The sequence below is a fragment of the Simochromis diagramma genome, unplaced genomic scaffold (genome assembly GCF_900408965.1).
Source record: "Simochromis diagramma unplaced genomic scaffold, fSimDia1.1 OVJJ01000430.1, whole genome shotgun sequence".
Lineage (NCBI taxonomy): Eukaryota > Metazoa > Chordata > Actinopteri > Cichliformes > Cichlidae > Simochromis > Simochromis diagramma.
In genome coordinates this window covers 1093378-1120328 of record NW_024387258.1, presented here as the reverse complement: position 1 = coordinate 1120328, position 26951 = coordinate 1093378, and the positions used below count along the sequence as shown (strand labels likewise).

At 41.0% G+C, this 26951-nt stretch overlaps 1 protein-coding gene across 5 annotated transcripts in view; it reads left to right on the top strand.

Moving 5' to 3' along the window:
* LOC120715268 (multiple epidermal growth factor-like domains protein 11) overlaps positions 1-26951 on the top strand; it is a 254980-nt gene that overhangs the window by 173307 nt on the left and 54722 nt on the right. For all 5 annotated transcript variants that reach the window (XM_040002151.1, XM_040002150.1, XM_040002149.1 and 2 more), the window contains exons 10-11: positions 16320-16532; positions 16757-16931. In XM_040002151.1, coding sequence (XP_039858085.1) covers positions 16320-16532; positions 16757-16931 — 388 coding nt within the window. The remainder of the gene's footprint in view (positions 1-16319; positions 16533-16756; positions 16932-26951) is intronic.

Sequence of the window (26951 nt, the reverse complement as noted above, 5' to 3'; positions counted from 1 at the left end):
GAATAATAATAATAATAATAATAATAGAAATATTCCTGTTGTTTTTGGAATAAATAAATAAAAATATGCACCTTCAGAGATGATACCTGTAAAACTTTCTTTGCTCAGCTATATTCGTGTGAATACTCGCTATCTGAGGAGGAAACAGAAGATTTCTTTAAGAATATTCACCTTCCAGTTCATTCTGCAGAACACGTAAAAACCTGAGATTCTCTGAGAACTGCATTATGCCCTCGAACTTACCAACAAAGGTCGTTTATCAGGTATAGATGGAAAACCTCCTGAGTTATATTTGACACTTTTAGAAACGCTGGGCCCACTCTGGAGGAGTGTGGTAATTACTGACCCATTTACTTAATAAATGCAGTTGTTAAACTATATGCCAAAATATTAGCTGCATGCCTTGAGACAGTGCTGGGCAAACTGGTTCACAGTGATCAAACAGGCTTTACAAAAGGAAGATTGTCTTCTGACAACATAATGTTATCGGTGAGTCCAGAAGGTCCCAGTCTCAGACTGGACTTTTCTTCTTTGATGCTTCTTTGTGTTTGATCGATTGGAGTGGAAATATTTATGGAAAGGTCCCAAATTTATTAAGATGATAAAAATGTATATGCTAACCCTTCAGCTAGTATCTGCATTAGAGTTTTCCTCAACTATATTTAGTATACTCTGGTGGAACAAGACGGGGATGCTCACTCTCACTACTTATTTTAATTGCTCTATACAAACCTTAGCACCCCCCACCCCCTTTGTACTGTAAGGTATACACCATATTTCATTATACCCCGATGAAACCTTAGTATACATACTGGCTTTTCAGTTGTCCTTGTCCACACTGTTGAACATCATAGGTACTTTTGGCAAACTGTCAGGTTGTAAAATCAACCTCACACAATCTGCCGCTATGTTGCTTAATTCAGACAAGACTCTCAATATCCAATTAGATGTCAACATTGTGCAACTATATATATATATATATATATATAATATAAATTATTTAGGGCAGCACGGTGGCACGGTGGTTAGCACTGTTGCCGCACAGCAAGAAGGTCCTGAGTTCAATTCCACCATCAGGCCGGGGTCTTTCTGTGTGGAGTTTGCATGTTCTCCCCGTGTTTGCGTGGGTTCTCTCCGGGTACTCCGGCTTCCTCCCACCGTCCAAAGACATGCAGCTTGTGGGGATAGGTTAATTGGATAATCCAAATTGTCACTAGGTGTGAATGTGCGAGTGAGTGCGAATGGTTGTCTGTCCCTGTGTGTTGGCCCTGCGACAGACTGGCGACCTGTCCAGGGTGTACCCTGCCTTTCGCCCTATGACAGCTGGGATAGGCTCCAGCGCCCCCCGCGACCCTGAAAAGGATAAGCGGAAGCGAATGGATGGATGGATGGATAAATTATTTAGGTATTCAAATAGTGTCCTCTGTAGCTTCTACTTTTAAGAACAGTTACTCTACTATTTAAAAAAATAGAAAAGTTCAGTGCTTCCTTTACCTCCCCCAGTTGATTACTGGAAAAAAGTTGACTCTTTGTTTAAGTAATTTATATGGAATAACAGCTGTTCACATATAAAGTGGACAGTACTACAAAAAAAAAAAAAGGCCTGCATTTGTATAGCGCTTTACTCGTCCCTAAGGACCCCAAAGCGCACACTCAGTCATCCACCCATTCACGGCAAGCTACATTGTAGCCACAGCCGCCCTGGGGCGCACTGACAGAGGCGAGGCTGCCGGACACTGGCGCCACCGGGCCCTCTGACCACCACCAGTAGGCAACGGGTGAAGTGTCTTACCCAAGGACACAACAACTGAGACTGTCGGAACTCGAACCGGCAACCTTCCGATTACAAGGCGAACTGCCAACTCTTGAGCCACGAACGCCCCAAACAAAGACTAGAAGGAGGTTGGTTAGTACCAAAATCCAAACTATATCATTGGTCTTTTACCTTACAGCACATTAGACATTGGTTGGATCCAGATCCCCCATGGTTGGAAACTGAAAAACATCTTGTAACTCCAATGAGACCGCACGATTTTCTTTTCTCAGGGTTATCATTGGGCTCATCATTTCATTATCATTTAAGATTTAAGATTTTAAGAGTACAATAATCTCAGTTTTATCTGAATGTAGAAGCAGAAAACTTGAGGTCATTCAAGTCTTTATGTCTCAAAGACATAAAGCTTAGCTAATTGGTTTGTGTTATCTGGCTTCATGGACAAATACAGTTGGGTATCATCTGTATAGCAGTAAAAGTCTATGCTATGTTTTCTAATGATCCTGCCTAAAGGAATCAAGTTTAATGTAAACAGAATTGGTCCCAGCACAAAACTATGCTGAACTCTGTAATTAACCTGAGTGTTTAAACAGGACAATTTATTTACAGGAACAAATTGGTGTCTAATAGATAGATATGGTTCAGCCCACTGCATTGCAGTACCTTTAATACCCATAGCATGTTCTAATCATTGTATTAAAATATTATGCTGCAGTGAGATGTAGCAGGACAAGCACAGAAATGACTTTTGAGTCAACTGAGTCTAATAATAGATTAAATTGTGTTAAGGCTGTCATTTTTAGTATCTAGATGGATGTTGAAATCACCCAGATGAGTAAGGCCCAGATGGACAATAGATAACAGCAAATAAAACTGTTTTTGAGTTGTCCAGCTAGGGTGGACAAGGCTACCTGTCAGGCTTTCAAATGAACTAAAACTGTGTCTGCATCTCTGGTTGGGTTATAAGCTGCTGAGGAAGATTGCTGTCATTAACATAATCATCCTGCTGTGAGCAGGTTTCTGTAAGGCAGAGGAAATCGATTTATTGATTAATTATTAACTCGTGTACTAAGAGGGAGAGAGAGAATGTTTAATAAACAGCATTTCACTGCTTTACTCTTTGGTGTAGTTGTGGATAATTATTGTTCTTTCTTTGTGATTTTTTTATTTTTAAAAATGTTTTTTGGTAACTTTTAGTGGTCTAGGAGCAGACACAGTCTCTTAGACAGCCAGCAATTTAAGGAGAACATGCAGCTAAACATGTCACTTCTGCTCCAATTGGTGGGGGACGGGTACCAGAGAAAACTACAGAGTCAGACATTGGTTTGGTAATGTTACACACCAATTTACTTTAGTGACCTCTGATTGAAGTAACTGGGTGTCATTAATTATAATTCATTACAATAATAATAATTCCATGCTGTTCCACTTATCCTTGGCAGGGTCGCAGGGTGGCTGGAGCATATCCCAGGTACCATAGGGCGAGAGGCAGGATACGCCCTGTCGCAGGGTTAACACGTAGAAAGAGACAACCATTCACATTCACACCTATGGACAATTTAGAATCATTACTTAACCGAACCCCACTAACTGCATATCTTTGGACTGTGGGAGAAAGCCAGAGCATCTGGAGAGAACCCACAAAAACACATGGAGAACATGCAAACTCCACACAGAAAGGCCCAGGTAAGGTGGTGGAGTTGAACTAGGACTTTCTTGATCTGATGCAATAGTTCTAATCACCATACCACCACTCAGCAACATACCCAAGTGGTGAAAAAAAGCATCTACAGCAGATGAATGGAATCTGAAAGTCGTGTCGTTAAGAAATTGAAATTGATCTACCATCTGTAATAAATGCAGCAAGGACCTGATAGAAGCCTTTTGACCGATACATCTGGCCTTTCAGTTTGTTTGTTGAAGCCTCATCAGAAATGAGGCTTCTAAATGGAACAGTGGCTGGCAAGAATCCATTCTTAAGCAAGAAAACAGAGAGAAAGGGCTGAGGTATGCCAAATTACACAAGGACTGGACTGAAAATCAGTGGCAACAAATCTTATTGATGATGAATCAATGATGAATCTAAAGCTGAAATTCTTGGTGCAGACCATCTTCAGTATGTGCAGAAAGTCAGGAAACACTACAAGAAAGGTCTCTACAGTCATCTGTAAAACGTAGTGGAGGCTCTGGCATAGCTTGTGGTTACACTTTAGTCAGTTGTGTCAATCACAATGGTTCTACACAAACTGCCAATGTCATAAAAGCAAATCTAGATTGAAAAACACACAAAATGATCCAGCCAGTCTTCGACTGATCTCCCCACATCGTGGACTTTAATATTAATAGAACAGTGTTGGATCAGAACGGAAAAAAAGAAAAAGACACTCAACATCTTAAGAAGAGAAAATTTGAGAAAATTTGTCAAGAAACCTGTAGGTCTATTTCCAAAGACTGCTTTTCACTAGCTGGGCCCACTTCCTCATTTGGGGTTTGATAGCATTTTAATTCAATTCAATGTTATTTACACAGCACCAAATCACAACAACAGTCGCCTCAAGGTGCTTTATATTGTAAGGTCGACCCAACAATAATACACACAGAGAAAAACCCAACAATCATATGACCCCTATGAGCAAGCACTTTGGCGACAGTGGGAAGGAAAAACTCCCTTTTAACAGGAAGAAACCTCCAGCAGAACCAGGCTCAGGGAGGGGCGGGGCCATCTGCTGTGATTGGTTGGGGTGAGAGAAGGAAGACAGGATAAAGACATGCTGTGGAAGAGAGAATGTACAGCTTAGAGAACTGGGGGAACACATATAGATGAGAACCGGAAGGAGTGTGTTTGGAGGTGTGGTCCTGCTCCTGAAATTTAGATATTAATCTCCAAAGAGACATTACAAGAAAGCTCGCCTAAGAGAATTCAGGCTGTGTCATAGTTTTTTCATATGAAGTATTGATTTTCAAGCTTTATAGAATTATAAAAACTGTGCCTTATATACTCTAGTTCTATGTACACTACCAGTCAAAAGTTTGGACACACCTTCTCATTAAATGTTTTTTATTTATTTTCATGATTATTTACATTGTGGATTCTCAGTGAAGGCATCAAAACTATGAATGAACACATGGAATTATGAAGTAAACAAAAAAGTGAAATAACTCAAAACATGTTTTAGATTCTTCAAAATAGCCGCCCTTTGCTTCGATTGCTTTGATTTTGCAGACTGACTGTCATTTCATAATATGAATTCTAACAGTTGTTAAATAGAGCTGTCAGCTAACTCAAACTGACTTCTGTACAGCACAACTGATGGTCCCAACCCCATTAAGAAGGCAAGATATTCCACAAATGAGCTGTGACAAGCCACACCTGTGACGTGAAAACCATTTCTGGTGACTACATCATGAAGGCCGAGGGTTTGCAGCACTGTCAGCAAAGCAAAGGGTGGCTAGGGTTATACATCTTTTCTTTGCTACATAATTCCATAAATCTTTTTTCATATAGTTTGTATCTACAATGTAGAAAGCAGTAAAAAAAAGAAAAGAAAGAAAAACCATTAAATGAGAAAGTGTGTCAAAACGTTTGACTGGTAGTGTATGTTTGCAATTTCAATAAATTACTGCACCTACTTCCCATTTTCCAGGAAAAATATAACGAAATAGGGGGTGGCTAAAGACTTTTGGACTGTGCTCTCTGTTTTTGAATTTTAAAAGAGGTGTTTTATTCTTTGACTTCTGTGCTAAGGGCAGTTTGCTTATCCATAATAAACACCACATTCAAACATAAGCGTACATGTCACCAGGGAACCTTAGGCTGCAGATCAATGATTGATTTTGTAAATTTATCATCAGATCTGCAGCCACATGTTCTGGACCTCCAGGTGAAGAGAGAAGCAGAGCTATCAACTGATCATCACTTAGTAATGAGTTTGATTAGGTGGCAGGAGAGGTTGCTGGACTGTCCTTCAACAGAGGAAGGTTGAGAACATTGAATCTAAATGGACTATATTATGCACCTCAATTGCTGGAGTGGTTGTGTGAAGTTGTCTGCAAGGTGGTCAGTGGTCATGACCAGTGTTGGGTAAGTTACTTTAAAATAGTAACTTAGTTACATTACTAGTTACTTCTCTCAAAAGTAACTCAGTTACTTCAAGTTACTCGTTATTTTCAAAGTAACTAGTTACTAGGGAAAGTAACTTTGGTTTTACTCAGAATTCTCTTGTTAATGTGTTGCTTCCATAACTTTGCCAGTCTTCTAGCTTGCTTACTTGCCACAAGTGCTCTGTGCCACCTACCAATAGAAAGGAAAAGATAATGTGCATATTTCCACAAGAGAAATCCCACGCCTGGACCGTCATTGACTGCTGCCATGATTCTAGCCTACGTCACAGCGTCATGTGCGCCTTTTACATCCAACACAAAAACTGCAGTCGTGGTGCTTTCAATTGTACCCAGAACTCGGAAATTCTGCCTTCTGAATAGGAAGATGTAGGTAACACCAGACTGCAGATGAGCTGCATACAGAGCTGGACTGGGACAGAAAATCGGCCCGGGCATTTTGACTAGAGACCGGCCGCCATTATAGGAAAAATCTTAAAGCCTTTGAATGAAAACAAACACTGTTGTGACAGTGATGCACACTGTTTTGATGGTATATATGCATCAATCTATCAATCGTTTGTTGTAAGATTCAGATAATTATTTAATAAAAGCTAGACATTTTAAATGAGAATAAGAAAGAAAAGTATTTCCTTGTGCCCCCCTCTCCCTGTTAATGCCCTACCTTGGCCCCCTGGCAAAACTTTGTTAGACCCGCACCTGCACAGTCACCAGCTGTCAGCTACCTAAAAAAGGATCCTGGTGTTATTTGTCTCTCAGAAACAGCTCATAACTTCCCTTCAACTCATCCATGTCACCTAAAAGGTAAACCTGTTTCTCCATCACCTGTTCAGCTCTGATGATTCAGTAAGGACATCTCCTGGTTTCATCTTCATGTTTCCCTCTCACCACATATCCAAACCGACATCATGACCAGCAGCTTTACAGCTGTGGCTCCAGCAAACATCAGCTGATACTAGAAATTACTATTAAATAAATTCTAACAACAGCTGATCAAGCTTAAACGTGCTGCTGTTGTTTAGCGCAACATCCGCTGGTTTCCTCTTTCGCTCCTGTGTCACGCAAAATCTTTACAGGAACTTTATGAACATCACCCGGGAGTGATACAAACCCATCTGACACAAAATCCTCAAACCCCGAATAGCTCTCTGAGTCAGACTTAGTCGAAACTGGCGTCTCCCAAGAGACTACTGAATTTTCCCGTGCAGGAATTGTAAGAGCCGCAGGCTTAACCTGTTTGCCTGTACGCCCCAACTTGCTTTTCAACAAGGGACATTCTGCTTTCCAGTGTCCATCGCCATGGCAGTAGTTGCATGCTAGACCAAACTTACTGGGCTTCACACCACCAATGGCCTTCGCAGGGTCCGATGACATAAACTTAGTTTGACCAAAAGCTCTAGCGGGAGCACCAACTGAAAAACAAGAGAGCCGATCAGCTGATCATTGATCAGTTTTCATGATTGAAGTAGAAACAGGAGAGAGAGGGGAGAGAATGAGAGAAGAGGCAGCTGTGCAGCAAAGACAGAATAACTCCAGCTTTGTGTCTTTTTCATTGTAGCTGAATTACGGGACAAACTGTTCCTTTTCACCTCAATAAGAAACGCGTAATATTTTCTCTGAATACCAGACGGGACGGTTGGCAACTCTAATAACTTATGAACAAAATAAAGTTCAACATCATTAACTTCATAGCACCCACCCAGCTGTATAGAAACTCCGTCATGCTAGCTAGCACGCAGTACGGAAAAAGTCAGAATAACGAAAATAAACTCCACCTAAACTTGGTTCATATCTGACCCAGAGAGACTGCAGGTCATAACTTCTTACCTGAAGTTCAGTTCACACTTGGACCGGCGGCTGCCTCGGGTCTCTTTTCCTTCTGCGTCCCCTTTCCTTCATCCACCTGCTGGCTTCCACCACTTGCTAATGTTACTGAATCTGTGGAAGCTCCGCGATAGCCACCACACGAAGTAACGAGTAACGACCCTATCTAAATCCCAGTAACGACTAACGCGTTCCTGATTTTGGCATAATAACTAGTTACCGTGCTCGTTACCACAATAATAACGTAGTTACTGTAACGCGTCACTTAATAACGCGTTAGTCCCAACACTGGTCATGACAAACAAAACCTGAACCAGATGGTGGAAACCATCAGGTTGGATATGCCAGGGAGCTGAAGAGGAGAATAGGCCTGTTAGTTGGACCGCACTGTTCCTGATTGTGGATATTAGAGGTTAATTGGGAATTTGTCCAATCAGTCTACATGTGTTTTTAAAGTTTGATCAAATACCAAAGAGGTGTTAGGTCCGTTTTTGTGGCCTAGCCGTTTCCTGTACAACCATTACGAAAGATTGGTCTAAATTGCTGGTAATAAGTAAGACTAGTTCTTGGTGGGTGTTGGATTCTGCTGGGGCTGGCCTTTGTTACCGATTCTGTCCATAGCAATGCGCTGGAGTGCATAGCAAGTGGAGGAGTTTAAATATCTTGGGGTCTTCTTCGTGAGTGAAGGAGTGGGGATCTGAAGGATTGGTGGAGTGACAGCAGTGGGACAAATGCTATACCAGTGAAGAGAGAGCTGAATGGTGGCTGAAATTTCCTATGCAGGCTAGACTGCATATGGCTAGAGTTAGCCATAGAGATAGAATAGGGAGCTTGGTATTTTGGGGGGGGGGGCTTGTTGAACTACTACTCCTCCACATCAAAAGGAGCCAGCTGAGGTGGTTCAGGCATGGGAGAAACTGGGAGAAAGCCCCAGGCCAGACCCAGGATGCTGGAGAAGTTACATCTGGAAAATGGAGTAGGTGGCCAGCAAAGGAACGTTGAGAAGTCTCTGCTTAGACTGCTGCCCACATGATCTGGACCTGGATAAACAACAGAAGATGGATGTTTGAATGTATGTATGGAGGATAACATTTTCCCAGAAAAGATGGTATGGATGACCTCCCTGTGGGGTGGTATTCATAGGATGAGACAATTTTGGAATGGAGCAGAAATGGGAACTTACTTAGTTGCATTCGGTAATTAACAGCCAGTAATTTACCAACAGCAAACTCTACTTAGCATTTTCTTTTGCTGCTTTTGATACTTGCAAAAGAAATGAACAAGAATTTTGGAACATTTTACCTTCAAAATGGAATGAATGAAATGAACAGCCCTATTCAGGTTCTCTGACTTAGCTAATCCTGTATTTTCTGTATGGAATATATCGTTCCCTCAGTTATTGTGAGGTCAGCCTCAGAAGATGTTCCTGCCACCATGACTTGCAGTTGAGATGGTGTTTTTGCAGTGTGTGTAAAACTATAGTGCACCCAATGATTAATAGATTGTAGAACACTTCTGGTAGAAACATCCTGAAATAAATGTTTTTACATATGATTTTAACAACATTTTAAAAGTTGGACAGCTTGTTTCACAGAGGACAAAAATGATCAAAGTTTAGCAGGCAGTTCCCATGGTTACCTCACTGCATAAGCCATCACTTGTGCAACTCTGTATATATTTTGTTGTCTTTTACAAAGTGAGAGGTGCAGTGTAAGGGTGTGAAACTAAGAGCAGGGCTGGCTTCCCATCATGCTGCTTTTATCATTATTATTAGAGGACTTTTTTGTGATAATTATCAAGACTGTTTTATTTCTCAGCCATTTTTGCCACGTTTACTTTTTCCTTAGAAATCATAACCAAAACAATCCTTGCTCTTCCATCAGCTGTCACCGGTTCCCAAACCAAAACTAAAACTCTGTGTCAGAGCCCGAAAACACTATCAGTATTCACAGTGACAGAACGAGCTGCCTGCACTTGAAACTGATGTTTATTGCTGCAGTTTTAGTTTAGAAAACCACACTGATTCATAAAATCCAAAAATAGATTGTGGGTTCAATTCAGTTTTATTTACAGTATATAGCGCCAAATCACAACATCAGTCACCCAAAGGTGCTTTATAGTGGAAGGTAGAGACCTTACAATGATACCCTACCAAGAAACCTATAGTGGCCTTTAAAAAGAAATGAACAAAAGGCAACACGATATCATAAGTTGCAAACACACACAATGATTTCTAATTGCACATTAGTTATCAGGTGTCTACGACGTGATTCCAGCGTTTGAGCTGTGATTTTTGTTTCTGTGCTGTCTGTGCAGTGAGGGCAAAATAATACTGATATAAAAAAATGAAGTCAGTGGTAAGAAATTACTCCACGTAGTGTAAATTAGAAAATACTTGTGCAATTTCTGCCTTTATCCGCTTGCTCCCAAATACTCAGACTGCTACACTTTTCCACGTTTGTTTAAGCACAATCACCACATTTGAACAACAAGTCATTTTAAATAGTTTTCTTCTTTATTAGCGTCATAATTTCTGAGTCTGTTATTTGAAAAAGACTTTTTGCACCCTCATCTGCCGTTGGTCAGCTCTGAATCGTTCCCACTCGTTATTTCTGCTTTAATTATCCTTTCTCTCCTGCTTCCACCCTGTCCATCTTTCTTTCCCTCTCACCCTCTCTGTCATTACTCTCAATTGAGCCAAATTACCTCCATTCATTTAGGCCCCAGACAGGTGAATTAGCCTACATGGAATAATTCCTGGATTGAGTTCTCTCCCAGCCGTTCCACGTTCTAATGGAATTAGCCAAGATAACAGTCCTGAGGAAGTCGGCATGATTTAAACGTGACACTAAACAGAAATCCTCACTGAGCCATTTTAATTGAGTGATTTGTCTGTTTCTTAATGGTTTCAACTTGTAGACGTGTTAAGAATGATGCAGCAGGCCTAAATTCAGCCTTGACTCGGCTTATAGAATTTTCTATACGGTTCACTCTTATTAGAGTCCATTCAGTTACTTTGAAAGATTCACCTTGAGCGCACCACTCAGGGTCTTATGATGAAGTTTGTTGACCTTCGTATGGTGTGAGTGATTCTGATGTTGGAGCTCTGAACACTCTCTTTGAGAGTACTGCCATTCAGTTTTTATTTATATTAGTAAAAGCCAGACTGACAATTCTTTGCTTAAGTTATAACTCAGGGTATAGTGAGTATTCTGGACATTATTATTCTAAACAACAATTTAATTACTTCATGGCTGTTAATCTCTTAATATCCACCAGTTCACCAGCAACCCGTCTGGGATGGCATTGTTATTTTTGTTGCATTAACATTCGACCTTTTTTGTAGAATTTTGCAGAAAAACTGCAATGTCAAAACTATTGTATGGCACCTCATCTGAAAGCTATATCCTGTAGTTTGTGAATGTTAGTATTTAGCAAATGATTAAAAGGAAACCCTACAAACCTGCAGAGGAAACACTGGACTTTGAAGTATTCTTTTTCTAGCTCAGAATCATTGCACAAATACAGGTTTAAAAATATAAAACTGCAGTGCAAATGTATAAATTTGAACTTTAAATGTATAAAATATTAAAACTTAGTTTGGACTACAAATCAATTTGGGGTTTCCATCAATGTACCGAGTTGTGCCTTTTTTCGAGACTACAGTAGCTGAGCATCTGCCGTAATTCTTGGATATTTATCGACACTTCTATGCAAAACTGAGACAAAGCACTGAACACTTGAAAGCACGAACATGAAAGCACGCCATCTTTAGCTAGCAGGTTATGAGGTCTGTACAGCCGTCCTGCTAGAAAGTCATGTGTTCATATTTATAGTTATAGAGTAAATATAGATAAATATAAATATATAGAGTATATTTATATTTATTAAATATAAGGTTTTTGGTTTAATTAACAACTCTCTAAAACAGAATGCAATAAAACCGTTTGTAAAGGGAGGCTTTATTACAGGGGTGTCGTATTCAGACTGCAATACTTGTAGCTTCATACATATAAAAACTGCTAAAAGAGTGAGTCTGCAAATCTATTTAAATACTGTTTAAAGTGTTCTTACCTTCAACAGTGTATCATTGTTAGAATACCTGGCTTTTTTTCCCCCCACAAGGTTTTGTGCACCATTATTTTAAATTCCGAGATACTTGATCTTTTGTCCAAACTTTTTATAAGTTGCTTGTAATGTACTCCTATTCAATTACACACTGAAGAACGTGAAAAATATGGAAGTTAACCATTAAGAGCAACTGGAGTTCACTTCCTTTCTCAAGGTTTATAAAAGCAGACATACTTTTATAGACCTTGTGAAAGGCTTTTAGAATCATAAGTGGGGGGCCCGCCCCCTAGGGGGGCGCAGAGCCATTGCAGGGGGGGTGCGGTATGAAAAGGGGGGAAAAAAACAAAAAACAGAACGCTTGGACACTGCTAGCACGGGGCGCCCACAGAAATGCAAAGCAGGAGATGAAGCGTCGCTGAATATGTTTCCAAACCAACTTCATTCTAAGCCAAAGACTAGAAAATATAATGAAGCAAATCTTCCCTTTGGCTTCACCTGCACAAGTGCCGAGGTAGGTCTCCCTGCAGGATTGGTTTTCCCTGCGTCAGGAGCAGCGCTGGGCTCTTCAAATCACGGAATACAACTCTTCACTTGCACTGATGACAGCTATAGCTGAAACGTATTCATGTCGCTTAAAAGTAAACACTCAGTGAGTGCTGGCGTTTTGTTTGTTTAAAGCAGTGGTTCCCAAACTGTTTTTGCTGGGCCCCCCTTTGTTTTACAAGAAAAATGTTCACCCTCCCCTCCGTACATGGACAAACAGTATCCCACATTCTTGATTTTTAGTTCACAAACACTTCTTGTAATGACTAATGCTACAGGTATAGCTCTAAAGAATATAGCATCATAGGCAGTGTAGTCCGTGCTGCAGGGAGAATGGACTGCCATACCCGTTATGTGTCGGTGAGCGCGAGGAGGGAGAAAAAGGAAAAGTAGGAGTTGTCATCGAGCAAAAACGGGAGCTGGAAGTAGGGCTGGGCTATATCATACTGTTCACGGTAATACCGGTGTAATGTTGGGCAACGATAAGAAAATGAAATATGCCGATAGAATATGGCTAAAACGCGCATGTGCAGTGCCTTTGTTTACATACACACAAGGCAGCGACGCAGAATGAGAAGAGCGAAAGCGGATCGTTGAATGAAACAGATGAACCAGAACTGGTTTGTAAAAATGCTGCAGCTTCACTGGTGTGGAACTGGTTTAGCTTTCGTCCCTCAGATACACAACAAAGCGCTATTTTTGGTAGCGCATGCTAGCGGGCCGTCGTTATTACCGTGTTGTTTGGAAAATACGGCACACTTAAAATCAATCCTTTGATTTTTCTGAAAGTCGACAGAGCCCCTTATAATCCCGTGTGCCTTATGTATGACCTCTGGTTGTGTTTGCTGACCTCGAAACGATTTTATGTGCACGGCGCTCGAAAATCTGTCAAATGTTTCAGTACGACTTTGCTAAGCTACGAAGCCGCACCGCTTGATGGATTGTCGGAGCATTACGCCTATCGTAGGCGGAGCCTCGCGGAGTGATACGTACTGTGCTTCAACATAATATTACCGTATTGTGTGTGTATAACCTCTTTTTAAGTTTTGTGGATGTTATACATGGTTATGCTGAGAATATGTCGGCCAGTTTCCACTGGAAATGTCTTTTGGTTAAACTGTCAGCAAAGAATTTACATTTGCACTGTTAAATGTTTATATAACTTTAATGCACATAAAAAACAGCTGCTTGTTTAAGTGAAAATACATTGATGGGTTTTGTTTTGTTCACTAATAAAGTTGAGGAGTTGTAAAGTGTTTTGTCTCGTGTCAATTATATCGTTATCGCAAATTTTCAAATGTCTATTGGGATAAATATTTTTGGTCATATCGCCCTGCTCTAGCTGGAAGCATGTAAATATAATAATAACCACTGCAGCCTGACGAGCCCAGTTGTAAGTAAGCTGTTAAGACTCGACTGTACACTGTGTTCATGTTTTCCTCTGAAACAATAAGTTCTGTTGGAGCAGCCTTTCAACGCCTCTCTCTGTCTCTCGCAAGCAAACTTGACCCAGACAACAAAGTAAAGCTATTTTTCGGCTACGAGCTCAACACGAACCCGACTTATTAGCCAGAGGTCCCTTTACTACGGTTCGGAGTCGCGGACCTTCAGTAACAGTAATAAATCACAGCAATAGTACATTCATGTAGTTGTAAACAGCATGATAATATGTTAAGTAATCCAAAGTATTCAGAATACGTTACTGTCATTGAGTAACGTAACGGAATACGTTACAGAATACATTTTGGGGCATGTAATCTGTAATCTGTAATGCAATACATTTTAAAAGTAACCTTCCCAACACTGGTCATCAGTGCAAGTGAACAGTTGTATTCACTAATTTAAAAGGTTGTAATCACAGAGTGGTGCTTGTGAGTAGTAAAAAAAAATTAAAATGATTGAATTACAAGTTTTGCAGCTCTCCATCTATTTGTGTAAATATGTAAAAATGATAAACACAAGTGTGTGAAGCTTAATTTGTTTCCTATACATTTTCACACTTTAGTTTTCAGGTTCTCACATTTTGCACCGTATTTATTTTCATATTGTTCCTCCTTGAATGCTGCCACAGCCTGAGATGAACTGGAGGCTTTAGTGCTGGCCAGAAGACCAGGAGCTCCACGTGTATTAACAAGGAATTTAGAAGGTCGCCCATCGTTGTTGTGTATGGTGATATATGATGATACAGCTGTAGTGTAATTAAAAAGGAGAGGTGGGTCACTGCGTAGTGCAGGGGTCCCCAACTCCAGGCCACGAGGGCCGGTGTCCTGCAGTTATTAGATGTGTCTGTGATCCAACACAGCTGATTTAAATGGCTAAATGACCTCCTCAACATGTCTTGAAGTTCTCCAGAAGCCTGGCAATGAACTAATCTTTTGATTCAGGTGTGATGACCCAGGGTGAGATCTAAAACCTGCAGGACACCGGCCCTCGAGGCCTGGAGTTGGGGACCCCTGGCGTAGTGTAACAGCTGCCGTTGTAATGCGGTGTATTGCCGCATGGTGGCGCCTCCTATCTCATGACTGGTGTGTCACTCCCTTTTTGTTCTTCTTCGCACTCTCTCTGTAATGGATTCTTTCGTGTACGCAGACTAGTGAGCTCTCAAGTAAGGTGTGGTAGAGGTAGCGCATGAATGGCCCTACCAACCGGAGTTATGTACAAAGTTATGACTTCCAGTTCTTGAAGATAATTTTTTTAGCGATGCGTGAGGCAGTAACAACTATGTTTGATTTATGTGCTTCCATTTATGTGCTTATGTCACCTAACATGAGCAGTTTAGGTGTGGCAACTAAACCGTGTGGAAAGGTCTTCACATATCCTCCGACAGGCCCTCGTAGGCGTACAAGACCATACAGCGTGCACATAGTTTTCAGTGGGTGTTTGCAGTGTGTGCATATGTCTGAGTGTGTGAGGCCTATTTGGAACATCCTTTGTCCTGTATATTGTGTTCTATGGAGAGTTCTGCATGTTGTAAGTTGCTGTATTAGGATCAGACGTTTTGATATGGGTTGATGGAAAGATCTTGCTCCCGTTTTGCAGTTTTATGGGAAATGGAATCACCAGTTTTACACATTTTATATGTGTTTGATAACCATTTAGGGGTAGAGATATTTTAAATATTTTGTTGCCCATGTAGACATTTGAGTTCAGTTTACTGGGGTAAATCATTTTTGTGGGCTGGACTTAAAATCAGAGATCTTTACTTGTCCACAGAGAGCTTGTTTTAGGTTCAGCCATGGGCCGTCTAACAAGCTTGATTCGATCCATTCTGAGTCATACAGCTATCTGTTGGCTAAAAAGTAGTGATACAAATTTGGTCATTCTAGACCTTTGTGTTTTGGTTTTTGTGAAGTTTTTTAACTAATTTGTTATTGTGGAGGTTTGCTGAGTGAGGCAGAATAAAAATAGTTCAAAAGGTCGACGATCCAGTGTTTTTCTTCAAAACTGTGGTCTAGTGTGTTGTATTTAAAGTGCAGAACAGTTGCAGTCTCTTATCCATGTGCTCTAATGTGTTATCTTTAGACAATTATTTTTTTCAAAATGTACAGAGAGCACATAATTTAACAATACACGACTCAGATTAATAATAATGGAAATAATGATTTGTGATGAAGTTCAGTGCAATAGAAAACTAGCTTTCTTTGCAGAATTACACTGAAAATATTTTGGCTCTTATTGTGGTCCCAGGTTATTTTCCTACCAGGAACCAAGGTAACCAAGCTGTCTAAACAGCTATGGTTACCTTTTCCCAAATACCAACTCAATATTTTGCAGAAATACTCAAGGATTGTATTCCAACTCGATTTATTATCTCTGAATTGTGTCTTTCCAGGTAACAAAGTTGATTAGAAGTAACAGCAGTCCCAAATGCTGCAGTAGTAACTGTTTCTTTCACTCTAACTTGTAAAAAGAAAAATCCCTGGCACCTTTAGAAGAGAGGCTTAGAATGTTGGAAAATAACTCCTCCGTGTTTTTTAAACCAACCCAGATGCCAGGATGAATGCCCAGTTGGCACTTATGGGCCACAGTGTGCTCACAAGTGTGACTGCCAGAACAGAGCCAAATGCTACCACATCAACGGCGCCTGCCTTTGTAACGAAGGCTTCAAGGGGCCTAGCTGTCAGGATCGTTTCTGTCCCACTGGCCTGTATGGACTCATCTGTGACAAATACTGCCCCTGCATACACACAAACACACTCAGGTACTGGATAATTGCTCAGGCTTTCTTACTGTACAACACTTCAGTAGAATAGAATGTTTGAATTACTGTATCTAGTTAAAGTGGAGTTGATATTTTGTTTCACATATTTCTGCTTTTCCCACTAAACCTACTATAAAAGTAACTTTGTGTCGAGGGTGGTCAAAATGGGAGAACTGCAAAACAATACACTGCAAAAAAACCTTCTAATCTTCCTGCTCTTTCAGCTGTCACCCTCTGTCAGGAGAGTGCACCTGTGCTGCGGGATGGACTGGGCTTTACTGTGACGAGACCTGCCCACCAGGTTACTACGGTGAGGGCTGCAGAGAGCTGTGTGTTTGTGCTAATGGAGCCTACTGTGATGGCATCACTGGAGCTTGTATCTGTGCACCAGGATACATAGTAAGTGCAAAACAGTTCTGTGGCTTAACACCAACACGTTCCTTTTCCCCCAGTCCAGTTATTGGAATTTTATTGGTTCTTTTTGTTTTGTCTCACTCTAAACTTGCCAAATATAGATTATGGGAAGATTTAACACTGAGTATTTTTAAAACAAACTATTATCTTCAAACTATCTACAAGCTAGAGGGAGCCCACAGAAAAGGATGAGCCAGCTGCCTTGCTTCTTGCCTAACTGTATTGTGCTATGGAAACAAATAGACGACTCGTCTCTCAAAGCAAATACTTAGATTCTTCTCTAAGCTGCTCGTTCTACCATTTCACCTGTGTGTTTTTAATTGATTCATTCTAAGTTCATGAGAATGCCTCAATTTGCTGGACAATGTAATTGCACACAAATCAATATATATTTGAGAAGATCATTTATTTTTTATTAAAGAGCCACAATTCATGTGTTTATCATTTTTGGAATACTCTGCGCAGAGATTGCAAGAAAACAGCATTTTTTATTTTGTAAAACTTTTTATTTTGTATTTTCAAACATTTGCTGTTTGTTTTACAATCAAAACTGTATATCATATCATATTATATTATATTACATTATCGGATGATACAACACGTGGACAGCATAGCGTGAAATTCAGTTTTCACCACCACCCATTCTATTCCACAGTCTTAAGAGAACCATAATGTCTTTGATCAGAGCATGCAACTATTCACTAAAACTTGCCTAATTAACATCCTCCACATCTGTCAGAACTTTTAAGTTTAAGTGCATTGCATCAGCCATAGGTCTATTCATAAGAAAAAAGCACAGGCTCAGAGGCTTTAACGGCAAGAAATCAAAAGGATTTCCTCAGAAAGAATTGCACATGTAAATGAGGTTCCTAGTATTATTGAAGACCTGAAGACAGGTTAAAAATAATGAACAACTTCCACCTGGTTGAGGAGAGGGTATTTACAGCCAGTGTGTGCAGAAGATGCACAGAGAAGGCGTAGGACATCCTCTAACAACTGGTGCTGTTGACTCTGCAGGTTTAGACACAGAGCTAATGTGGCTCGCAAAGCAGAAAGGCTAATGCAGGTGCAACTCGTATGATGTATGACAAAGAGAGCACGAGTGTCAGGATGGTACAAAAGTATGTGGAGTTTCTGCCTATATGTAACAGTGAGAGTACCTTAAAGGTTTGCATGCAGTAATGTTTAAAATCTCTTGTTGATTTGTCTGTAACTAGTGCAGATGTATGCTCCGTTTTATTAAGCAGGTCTTGTTCCCATTTTGATGAGTAAGTTTAGGTGAAGTTTAGTTTGCCTTCTAATCTTACATCATATTTAGAAAGCTTTGGTTGCTCTGAATTATCAATGCTAATTGCCACTTGTACAAAGTAAATTAGCATTTGTCCATGAAGTCAGTCCAGCATTTTGGTCAGTGGTTGGACGTAGCGTTTCATAAATAAAGTTGGCATGGCCGTAAACTTACTGTCACGGTTCTGGGTCTGTTGGACCCAGTATTTTGAGTTTATTATGTTTTGGTTTACTTTTGCATCATGGATTATTCTTTATGTTTCTCTGGTACTTTGTGTTTCAGTTATCTTGGTGTTTTGGATTGTTTTCTCATTCTCTTGTGATGATGATGATGATGATGATGATGATTATTATTATTAGAGTTTCATGTTTCTGTTATCCATGTTTTAGGAATTGTGGTTTCACTTATAGTTCAGTTCCATGTGTCATTTTCTGTCTCTCTGTGTCGAGTCCGTGTCTCTGAGTTGTGATTCGTGTTTCCTGTTTTATTGTGAAAGTCTTTGTCTTATGTTAGTGTGTGCAGCTTTGTTCCCCCCTGTCTCGTTAGCCCTGATCTCTCCCAGCTGTGTCTCCCTCCTGTTGCCGATTCCCTCGTTACTACCCTGTGTATATAAGCCCTGTGTTTTCCCGTGCTCGGTGTCGTGTTGTACCCTCAGATTATGCCTGTGTGGTCCAGTTAGTGTTTTCATGTTTGGTTTCTGTTTTATTGGTGCCAGCAATAAAGCTGTGGTTTTGAGTTTCAAGTTCTGCACTTGGATCCACATTCTCCACCTGTCCGCACACAGAGCCCTGACACTTACAAGATGGACCCAAAGCTGTGCCACTGTATATAAAGCTGTGAGACCTATACTTGCTCCAATGATGTGGTTGTCCAATAATGTCTTTCCAGTTACACTAAGTGGGTTATAGTAATGCTTAAGATGAAACCCTCATTATCCTTATTAGAGCTCTTACCTCGGTGTGTCCTGTTTGGATCTTTGGTCTTTCAATGCTGTCTGTTATTGTCAGCTCACAGAGGCATGAACCAAATCAAACAGTCACATCAAGGCAATTCATATTCTGTATCGTCTGTATCAGCAGTTTCATTGGGGTCTGTTCCATGAGCTGTTTTTCTATCATTTAATACATAAGTGTTGAGAGGAGACCTTTGGCACACCTTTTATTATATCGATGCTTATACTACAACCATAACTGAAGATGAATGTCACATTAACATCTTTACAAAACCCAACCAAAATACAATAAACACACATGAACACAAAACAGATGGTGTCCGTTTGATTTTCACAGAAATTTAAAACTAAACCATCTCCAGTTACTTTACACAAAATTCCACTGATTCCCCAAACAGAGACAAACTCTTTTCAGTGTTAGACACCATTTCATAATAAACTAATTCTGCTTTTAAACGTGCACCTACTATCCCCTTGAACGTAATTTCATAATTAACTGATCCTGCCCCTTCATTTCGTTCCTCCTTGTGAGCCATGTACTCATCTTAGCTTGACCTATTAAAAAATTATTTAAGCAAACCTTTCAACGCTGCACCACAGAGTACTTTGGACCCAGGATAAAGAGACCCTCCTCTAAAACAATCCCAAGCCCAGGAAGCCACTGTCACAGCAAAGAAAAGAGGCCAGCAGGCCTGGGACAGCCAAGCCACAGGCGCTGCAGTGTTTCCTTGGTCCGACAGAAAAGACTGTGGCTCCCCGTTCTTGGATCTTTATGTTCCACGTGTTTATTCATAGCCATGACCCCATGCACCACTCTCCACTGGAGAGCCACACTGCGTTTCTCTATGGGAAGCTTGTACAGGGACGTCCAACTGTCAGATGAAATTGGTTTGTTACCTGCAGAGTGAGTGCCCAGTGCAGCCCTTAAGAGTCCAGGAAGACCACCCATGACCTCTTCCTCCAGCTTCTCCTGAAGGCACAAAGATCTCACTCCAGTCTCCTAAGCCAGCTTGGCAGCTGTTTTCCACTGGCCTGCTGTCCTCAGCCCCGCCAGCTTTGTTAGGCCAGCATTTATGAGGAACCTCTGAACACTAACAGTGCTGAGCATCATACTTGGTATCAAGGGATTGTAAAGTAGAGCCTCCTCTACATTACCATCTTTACAATAAAAACAGTCCAGTTCCAAGCATGCAAAACAGACTGGTAAAAACAGGAGGTCAGCATGAAGTCTATTCCAGTTAGGTTTATGAGAAACAGGTGCTTTACTCTGTGAAGCAGCGTAGATGCCGCTTTGAACCAGGGTGGTTGTTGCTTATGATAAAGATACCGTTGTGCTGTCTGAAAGCGTAATGCTGTGAGGCAGCTAAGAAGAGTCAATCAAACTCTGACCCCCTCTGACACACAGAATCCTTTTTTCTCTGATGATTTTTAATAACATTTAAATTTACAATAAACTCCACCGATCTCACCTGGACCCACAGCACCAACGCTCTGGTAAATAAGGCCCAGCAGCGGCTGCACTGCCACTACAATAACTTGGACTGGAAGTTCTCCTGGTCTTCTACCGCACCTCAGTGGAAAGCATGCTCTCCTGCTGCCTGGATATTTGGTACGCAGGGGCCACTACTAAAAAAGGGAAGGCTGTGCAGAAGGTAAAAATCATGGAGCCCATTGCCAGATAACCATGACCACCATCACAGGTGACCCTTCGCTCCCCGCCCAAAACCTGTTTGACCCACCGCCCTCTGGTCTGCGCCTCAGGTCAGTCAGGTCTCCCAACTCCAGACTCACAAACAGCTTCTTCCCCTGGGCCGTTCAGACTATTAACAAACACTATCCACTGAAAGCCCACCCGTGGGGGGTCAATTTGAGTAACCCTCATTACTCTACACTATACTTACACATTGACTCTATATTAGACCAAGTTCTTTGCTCTACTTCCAAGCACTTTGTTTTCTATGTGTGCCTTTTTTTATTTTGTGCCTTTCTCTTGTATATATTCATCTTTCTCCAGTTTATTGCTGCTGTCTTACTATTTACATTTTATTCCTGCAGAGTTGGCGTCTAGCACTCATAATTTCATTGTACATGTACAATTACCATATAGGGCTATTGTTTCCTGTTCTATTCAAGTGAATATTAAATTAAACAGCAGTGGAGAACGTGTTTTATTGCAGTAAATGATTTCTGAAATTGTTGTAACGAAGTTTAAGGATGTAATTCCTCCACTGTTATCGTCTTCAATGTCATTTAGCAACAGTTCAGAGCAGTTACCTAAACTCTAATCCCACAGAGGTCGATTAACTTGTTAATAGTTTTCTCTCCTCACTGTTTCTGACTCTGGATACTGTGTCTCCTCTGAAAATAGTCTTGAATCAGAAGTTCTTGACTCCCTGGTTAAATCCACAATGGACGCCTTGAAGCAGACAACCTGAAAACTGGAGAGAAAATTGCATCTCACTGATTTAGAAGAGTTTGCTCCACTATATAAGAAAAAGCCCTCTGTGAAGCGAGGACATCTTAGTATTCATCATTGATTGAAGGTGGTTTCTTCTCAGCACTGCAGCCAGGCTGACAAAGAGTCAGGGCTGTGTTGAGCTTCCTTTAACCATAACTAGTGATGACTTGACAAATTTCTTCACAAATAAAATTTCAACCATTGGAGAAATTATTTGTAACCATCTGACAAACCTGTCATTACGTACAGATACTTTCAATAGTACTAATATTTAAATAGACTATTTAAGCTGCTATCCAAAAATTCTTCAAAGACTAGTTATGAAACAATTAGATGATCTGCAGATGATCAGTTATCAAGTAGAGCACAATTTTTTCATGTAAACGTAGAGTCTTCTTCTGCCGTTAATGACGTAGTTCCACAGGGTCCTGTGCTAGGACCAGTTCTGTTTACATTATACTCTCATTCTGCAGTATTATTAGAATGCACAGCACACATTTGCAGATGATACCCAGCACATCATTTAGTTAAACTGAAATACATTCCTAGATGTAAAGACCTGGATGACTGCTTATTCCCTGCTTCTGAATTTAGATAAACAGAAGCTATTGTACTCGTCCTGAAAAGTCTTAGAAACAATGTGTCTAACCAGATAATTACTCTGGATGGAATAATTTTGGACTCCAGTAACACTGCGAGGAATTTGGAGTCTAGTTTATATGCCACGTCACATCAAATTGTTAATTATTATTAATCTCTGGTTTTCTTTCTCAGTTTTGTTTTGTCTGCTCCCCTCATTCCCAGCCAGTTGCAACAGATGGCTGACCATCCCAGTTCTGCCAGAGGTGTCTTCCTGTTAAAAGGGCGTTTTAACAGTTATTTTCCCATAGATTTGTAGAAACAAAGCCTAATATTACAGGGAGTGCAGAATTATTAGGCAAGTTGTATTTTTGAGGAATAATTTTATTATTGAACAACAACCATGTTCTCAATGAACCCAAAAAACTCATTAATATCAAAGCTGAATGTTTTTGGAAGTAGTTTTTAGTTTGTTTTTAGTTTTAGCTATTTTAGGGGGATATCTGTGTGTGCAGGTGACTATTACTGTGCATAATTATTAGGCAACTTAACAAAAAACAAATATATACCCATTCCAATTATTTAGTTTTACCAGTGAAACCAATATAACATCTCCACATTCACAAATATACATTTCTGACATTCAAAAACAAAACAAAAACAAATCAGCGACCAATATAGCCACCTTTCTTTGCAAGGACACTCAAAAGCCTGCCATCCATGGATTCTGTCAGTGTTTTGATCTGTTCACCATCAACATTGCGTGCAGCAGCAACCACAGCCTCCCAGACACTGTTCAGAGAGGTGTACTGTTTTCCCTCCTTGTAAATCTCACATTTGATGATGGACCACAGGCTCTCAATGGGGTTCAGATCAGGTGAACAAGGAGGCCATGTCATTAGTTTTTCTTCTTTTATACCCTTTCTTGCCAGCCACGCTGTGGAGTACTTGGACGCGTGTGATGGAGCATTGTCCTGCATGAAAATCATGTTTTTCTTGAAGGATGCAGACTTCTTCCTGTACCACTGCTTGAAGAAGGTGTCTTCCAGAAACTGGCAGTAGGACTGGGAGTTGAGCTTGACTCCATCCTCAACCCGAAAAGGCCCCACAAGCTCATCTTTGATGATACCAGCCCAAACCAGTACTCCACCTCCACCTTGCTGGCGTCTGAGTCGGACTGGAGCTCTCTGCCCTTTACCAATCCAGCCACGGGCCCATCCATCTGGCCCATCAAGACTCACTCTCATTTCATCAGTCCATAAAACCTTAGAAAAACCAGTCTTGAGATATTTCTTGGCCCAGTCTTGACGTTTCAGCTTGTGTGTCTTGTTCAGTGGTGGTCGTCTTTCAGCCTTTCTTACCTTGGCCATGTCTCTGAGTATTGCACACCTTGTGCTTTTGGGCACTCCAGTGATGTTGCAGCTCTGAAATATGGCCAAACTGGTGGCAAGTGGCATCTTGGCAGCTGCACGCTTGACTTTTCTCAGTTCATGGGCAGTTATTTTGCGCCTTGGTTTTTCCACACGCTTCTTGCGACCCTGTTGACTATTTTGAATGAAACGCTTGATTGTTCGATGATCACGCTTCAGAAGCTTTGCAATTTTGAGACTGCTGCATCCCTCTGCAAGATATCTCACTATTTTTGACTTTTCTGAGCCTGTCAAGTCCTTCTTTTGACCCATTTTGCCAAAGGAAAGGACGTTGCCTAATAATTATGCACACCTGATATAGGGTGTTGATGTCATTAGACCACACCCCTTCTCATTACAGAGATGCACATCACCTAATATGCTTAATTGGTAGTGGGCTTTCGTGCCTATACAGCTTGGAGTAAGACAACATGCATGAAGAGGATGATGTGGACAAAATACTCATTTGCCTAATAATTCTGCACTCCCTGTAAAGTCCCCAGCCCCCAGGTCACTGAATAATTAATGTGTTACAATAACACACTTAACATATTCAGAGTTTAAAACCTTTGCACCTTTGCTGGATTTAGATCCAGAGGGAGTTATTAATCAGTTTCAGGTGCTTTGGTGTTAATGAAGTTAACAGCAGGCGCACTAGAGGGGCAAAATGACACATTTTTCCCATCCTCTTATTTTCTGACAGTTTTTTCACTACTTCTGTATTTGGCTTGGGTCATTGTCACTAGTGGTATTATGAGGTGATACCTAGTGACACCTTGCTGTCTCTCCAGGCACAGTCTCAGGAGAAGGATACAGGATGTTAGTCTAGGAGACCTGGACACAAAAGTAGAACGTCCTTGTGTTACGTACAGCTCAAAATTGCCTCCATACAAGAACGTAGTAAGCTCCAATACTGACCAGTAAGAAATCAACACACTCACACTGCAATGGTGTACACAATGTTTATTTTTTCCCCTCCAAGTCAGACTATTGACTGAGGACACAACTCCGGTCTGGAATCCAAGGCCCAAAGCTGCCGTGGTCAGGATTGTTAGCCTTATCAGGCCTGGTGTTGTTCGAGGGTGGGTCTTTACACCAGATCCTGGGGCTTCCACTCTGGAGCTCAAACTTCTCTAAATCTTGACCAGTTTCCTTTCCTTGGGCACAGATAGTGTCCAGTCCAGTGTTTTTGTCCCAGCAGATGCACATGAATCCTAACTAAAACGAGTCCTCCCTCCAGCATCATTAGATTATTTTACCTGCCCCCTCCCCTTTATAGAGAAGGCCTAAAATCCTTCCCAATCAACTGCTCCCTGTCCTCAACTCCAGATAGCTGGCTGTTGGACTAGAGTAGAATCTCCACTCCCACATGGGTGTGGCCCACACAAGACACAAAAACACCAAAGCATGCAATTAGTAAAAAAAATGAAAAGTAATGCCAACCAAAATGTTTAGTGGAGGATTCTCTCAACTCTTTTCCACAATGCTACACTCTGCAACACTTAATCTATGAGGAGGACCAATATCTGCTCGTTTGTGCGAGGAGGAACAGGATGAGCACGACCAGAACCCGACAAATGACCTGTGGTAGGTGTGGTCAGGCTCACCCTGATCACATATGAGAGAAGTGAAAGGGTCGGCAGAACCCTTTAACATCGGGTTCCTCCTGCTGCACAACAATCCCAGGCTTCACGTGGCAATGATATGAGAGGATGAAGAAATTGATACTACTGACCCCCATACTCACCTGACTTAAATCCAATAGAAGACCTGATGTTGTTGGATGAACAGAAACATAGGGGATTCCCCTGGACACCACATGTTGTTCCAACATTGTCAGGCATCATCTACATGCCATACATGTCACGATCTGGATGTAGGGACTCAAGCGCAGAGCGGTTAGATGTCTCCAAAAAACAGTTTATTTACGGCTCCAGTGCACAATATATATACAGTGAAGGGAATCCAAAACTCCAGGGAATCACAGGGTAGCTCTCTCACACTCGCTCACGTCTTCTTGCCCACACTCACACACGTTCACACGGCAGGGAGGTCGCAGGTCCGGGGGGGGGAAGGTCTGAAGCAGAAGAGAAGGGAAGTCACAAACTAATCACAAATCACGCAGCACAAGTCCACAGGAGCTGTGAGAACACTAACGTCAGTAGTACAATCATCCAGCGACGAGAGGATCTGTGTTCCAGCCTCAAATAGTGCTCCCGGTGATGACAGGTGATTGTTGTCAGGTGTGTGGGCCAAGGGCGGGAGCCCACAGTGAGCTCCGCCCAGGCAGAGAGGGAGAGAACAGAAACAGCAAATGTAGCCTTGTGGGGCCGGCCGGGCAGGCACGGAGACCATGACAGTACAAACTAAAACGCACCAATTTGGAGTTGCTGCAATTAAATGTTTGACTTTAATTTTCAGGGTGTCTGTGAATTTAGGTTCATGATTTTAATATCAAACGGTGCCTCATACGTTTGTTGCTAACACATTACTCAGTCCATATCTGTATAGATATCCAGCACAATTTTCCCCTATTGAGATCTGATGCGTTTTCCAAGTGTTCCTGTAATTGTTAGTAGTGTAGAGGCAATCACAGTCGTTGATGATCTGCTAACCAAGTACAGCAGCAGCAGTTTGATACTCGGTCTCTCCATTCCTATAGTGACAGTGATGGTATTTGTTTATTTTAGAGGACTACGTAGAGTTGTTACATTTCTTTGCTTTCCTCCAAGGCTGCACAGCTAGTGTTGGGGTTATGAAGTAAATAACGCATTATTTTTGTTTTGTTATCTTTGATTTAAAAACTGAAAATATTTGGCTTTTAGAACAAAAATTTAAATCAAAGTTGCCAAGTAAATGATCATTAATCCACCAATCTGTACATAATTATTATACAAGAGGTGACTTTACAGTCCTGGGAAATTCAGTTGATTTTCCTTACTGAACACATTGATGTTCAATTTTATTTATTTTTCAAGTGTTTCAAATTTAATAAGAGCTCTTTCTCCTCCTGTCTTTTGGATAGCTTTGTGAATATTAGATTAATAGCAATTTAAAGGCAGCAGGTTTGAAGCATACAATTTTAATTGGCAAAGTTTATATGTTGGAGGTCCCAGTCAATGTGCCATGGTGCCTGAGATTTCAGATGTGTGAAGCTTGCTCTCACAGCATGCTATCAGCACAGGATAAGGTTAGATATCCTGCTAATGCCAAGCTGTCTGTCTCGCCACTACGACATGTCCTTTATTGATTAGTCTGCAGTCTAGCTACTCTCTCATGTGTTCATCAGTAAATGTTACATACAAAGCATTTATGCTTA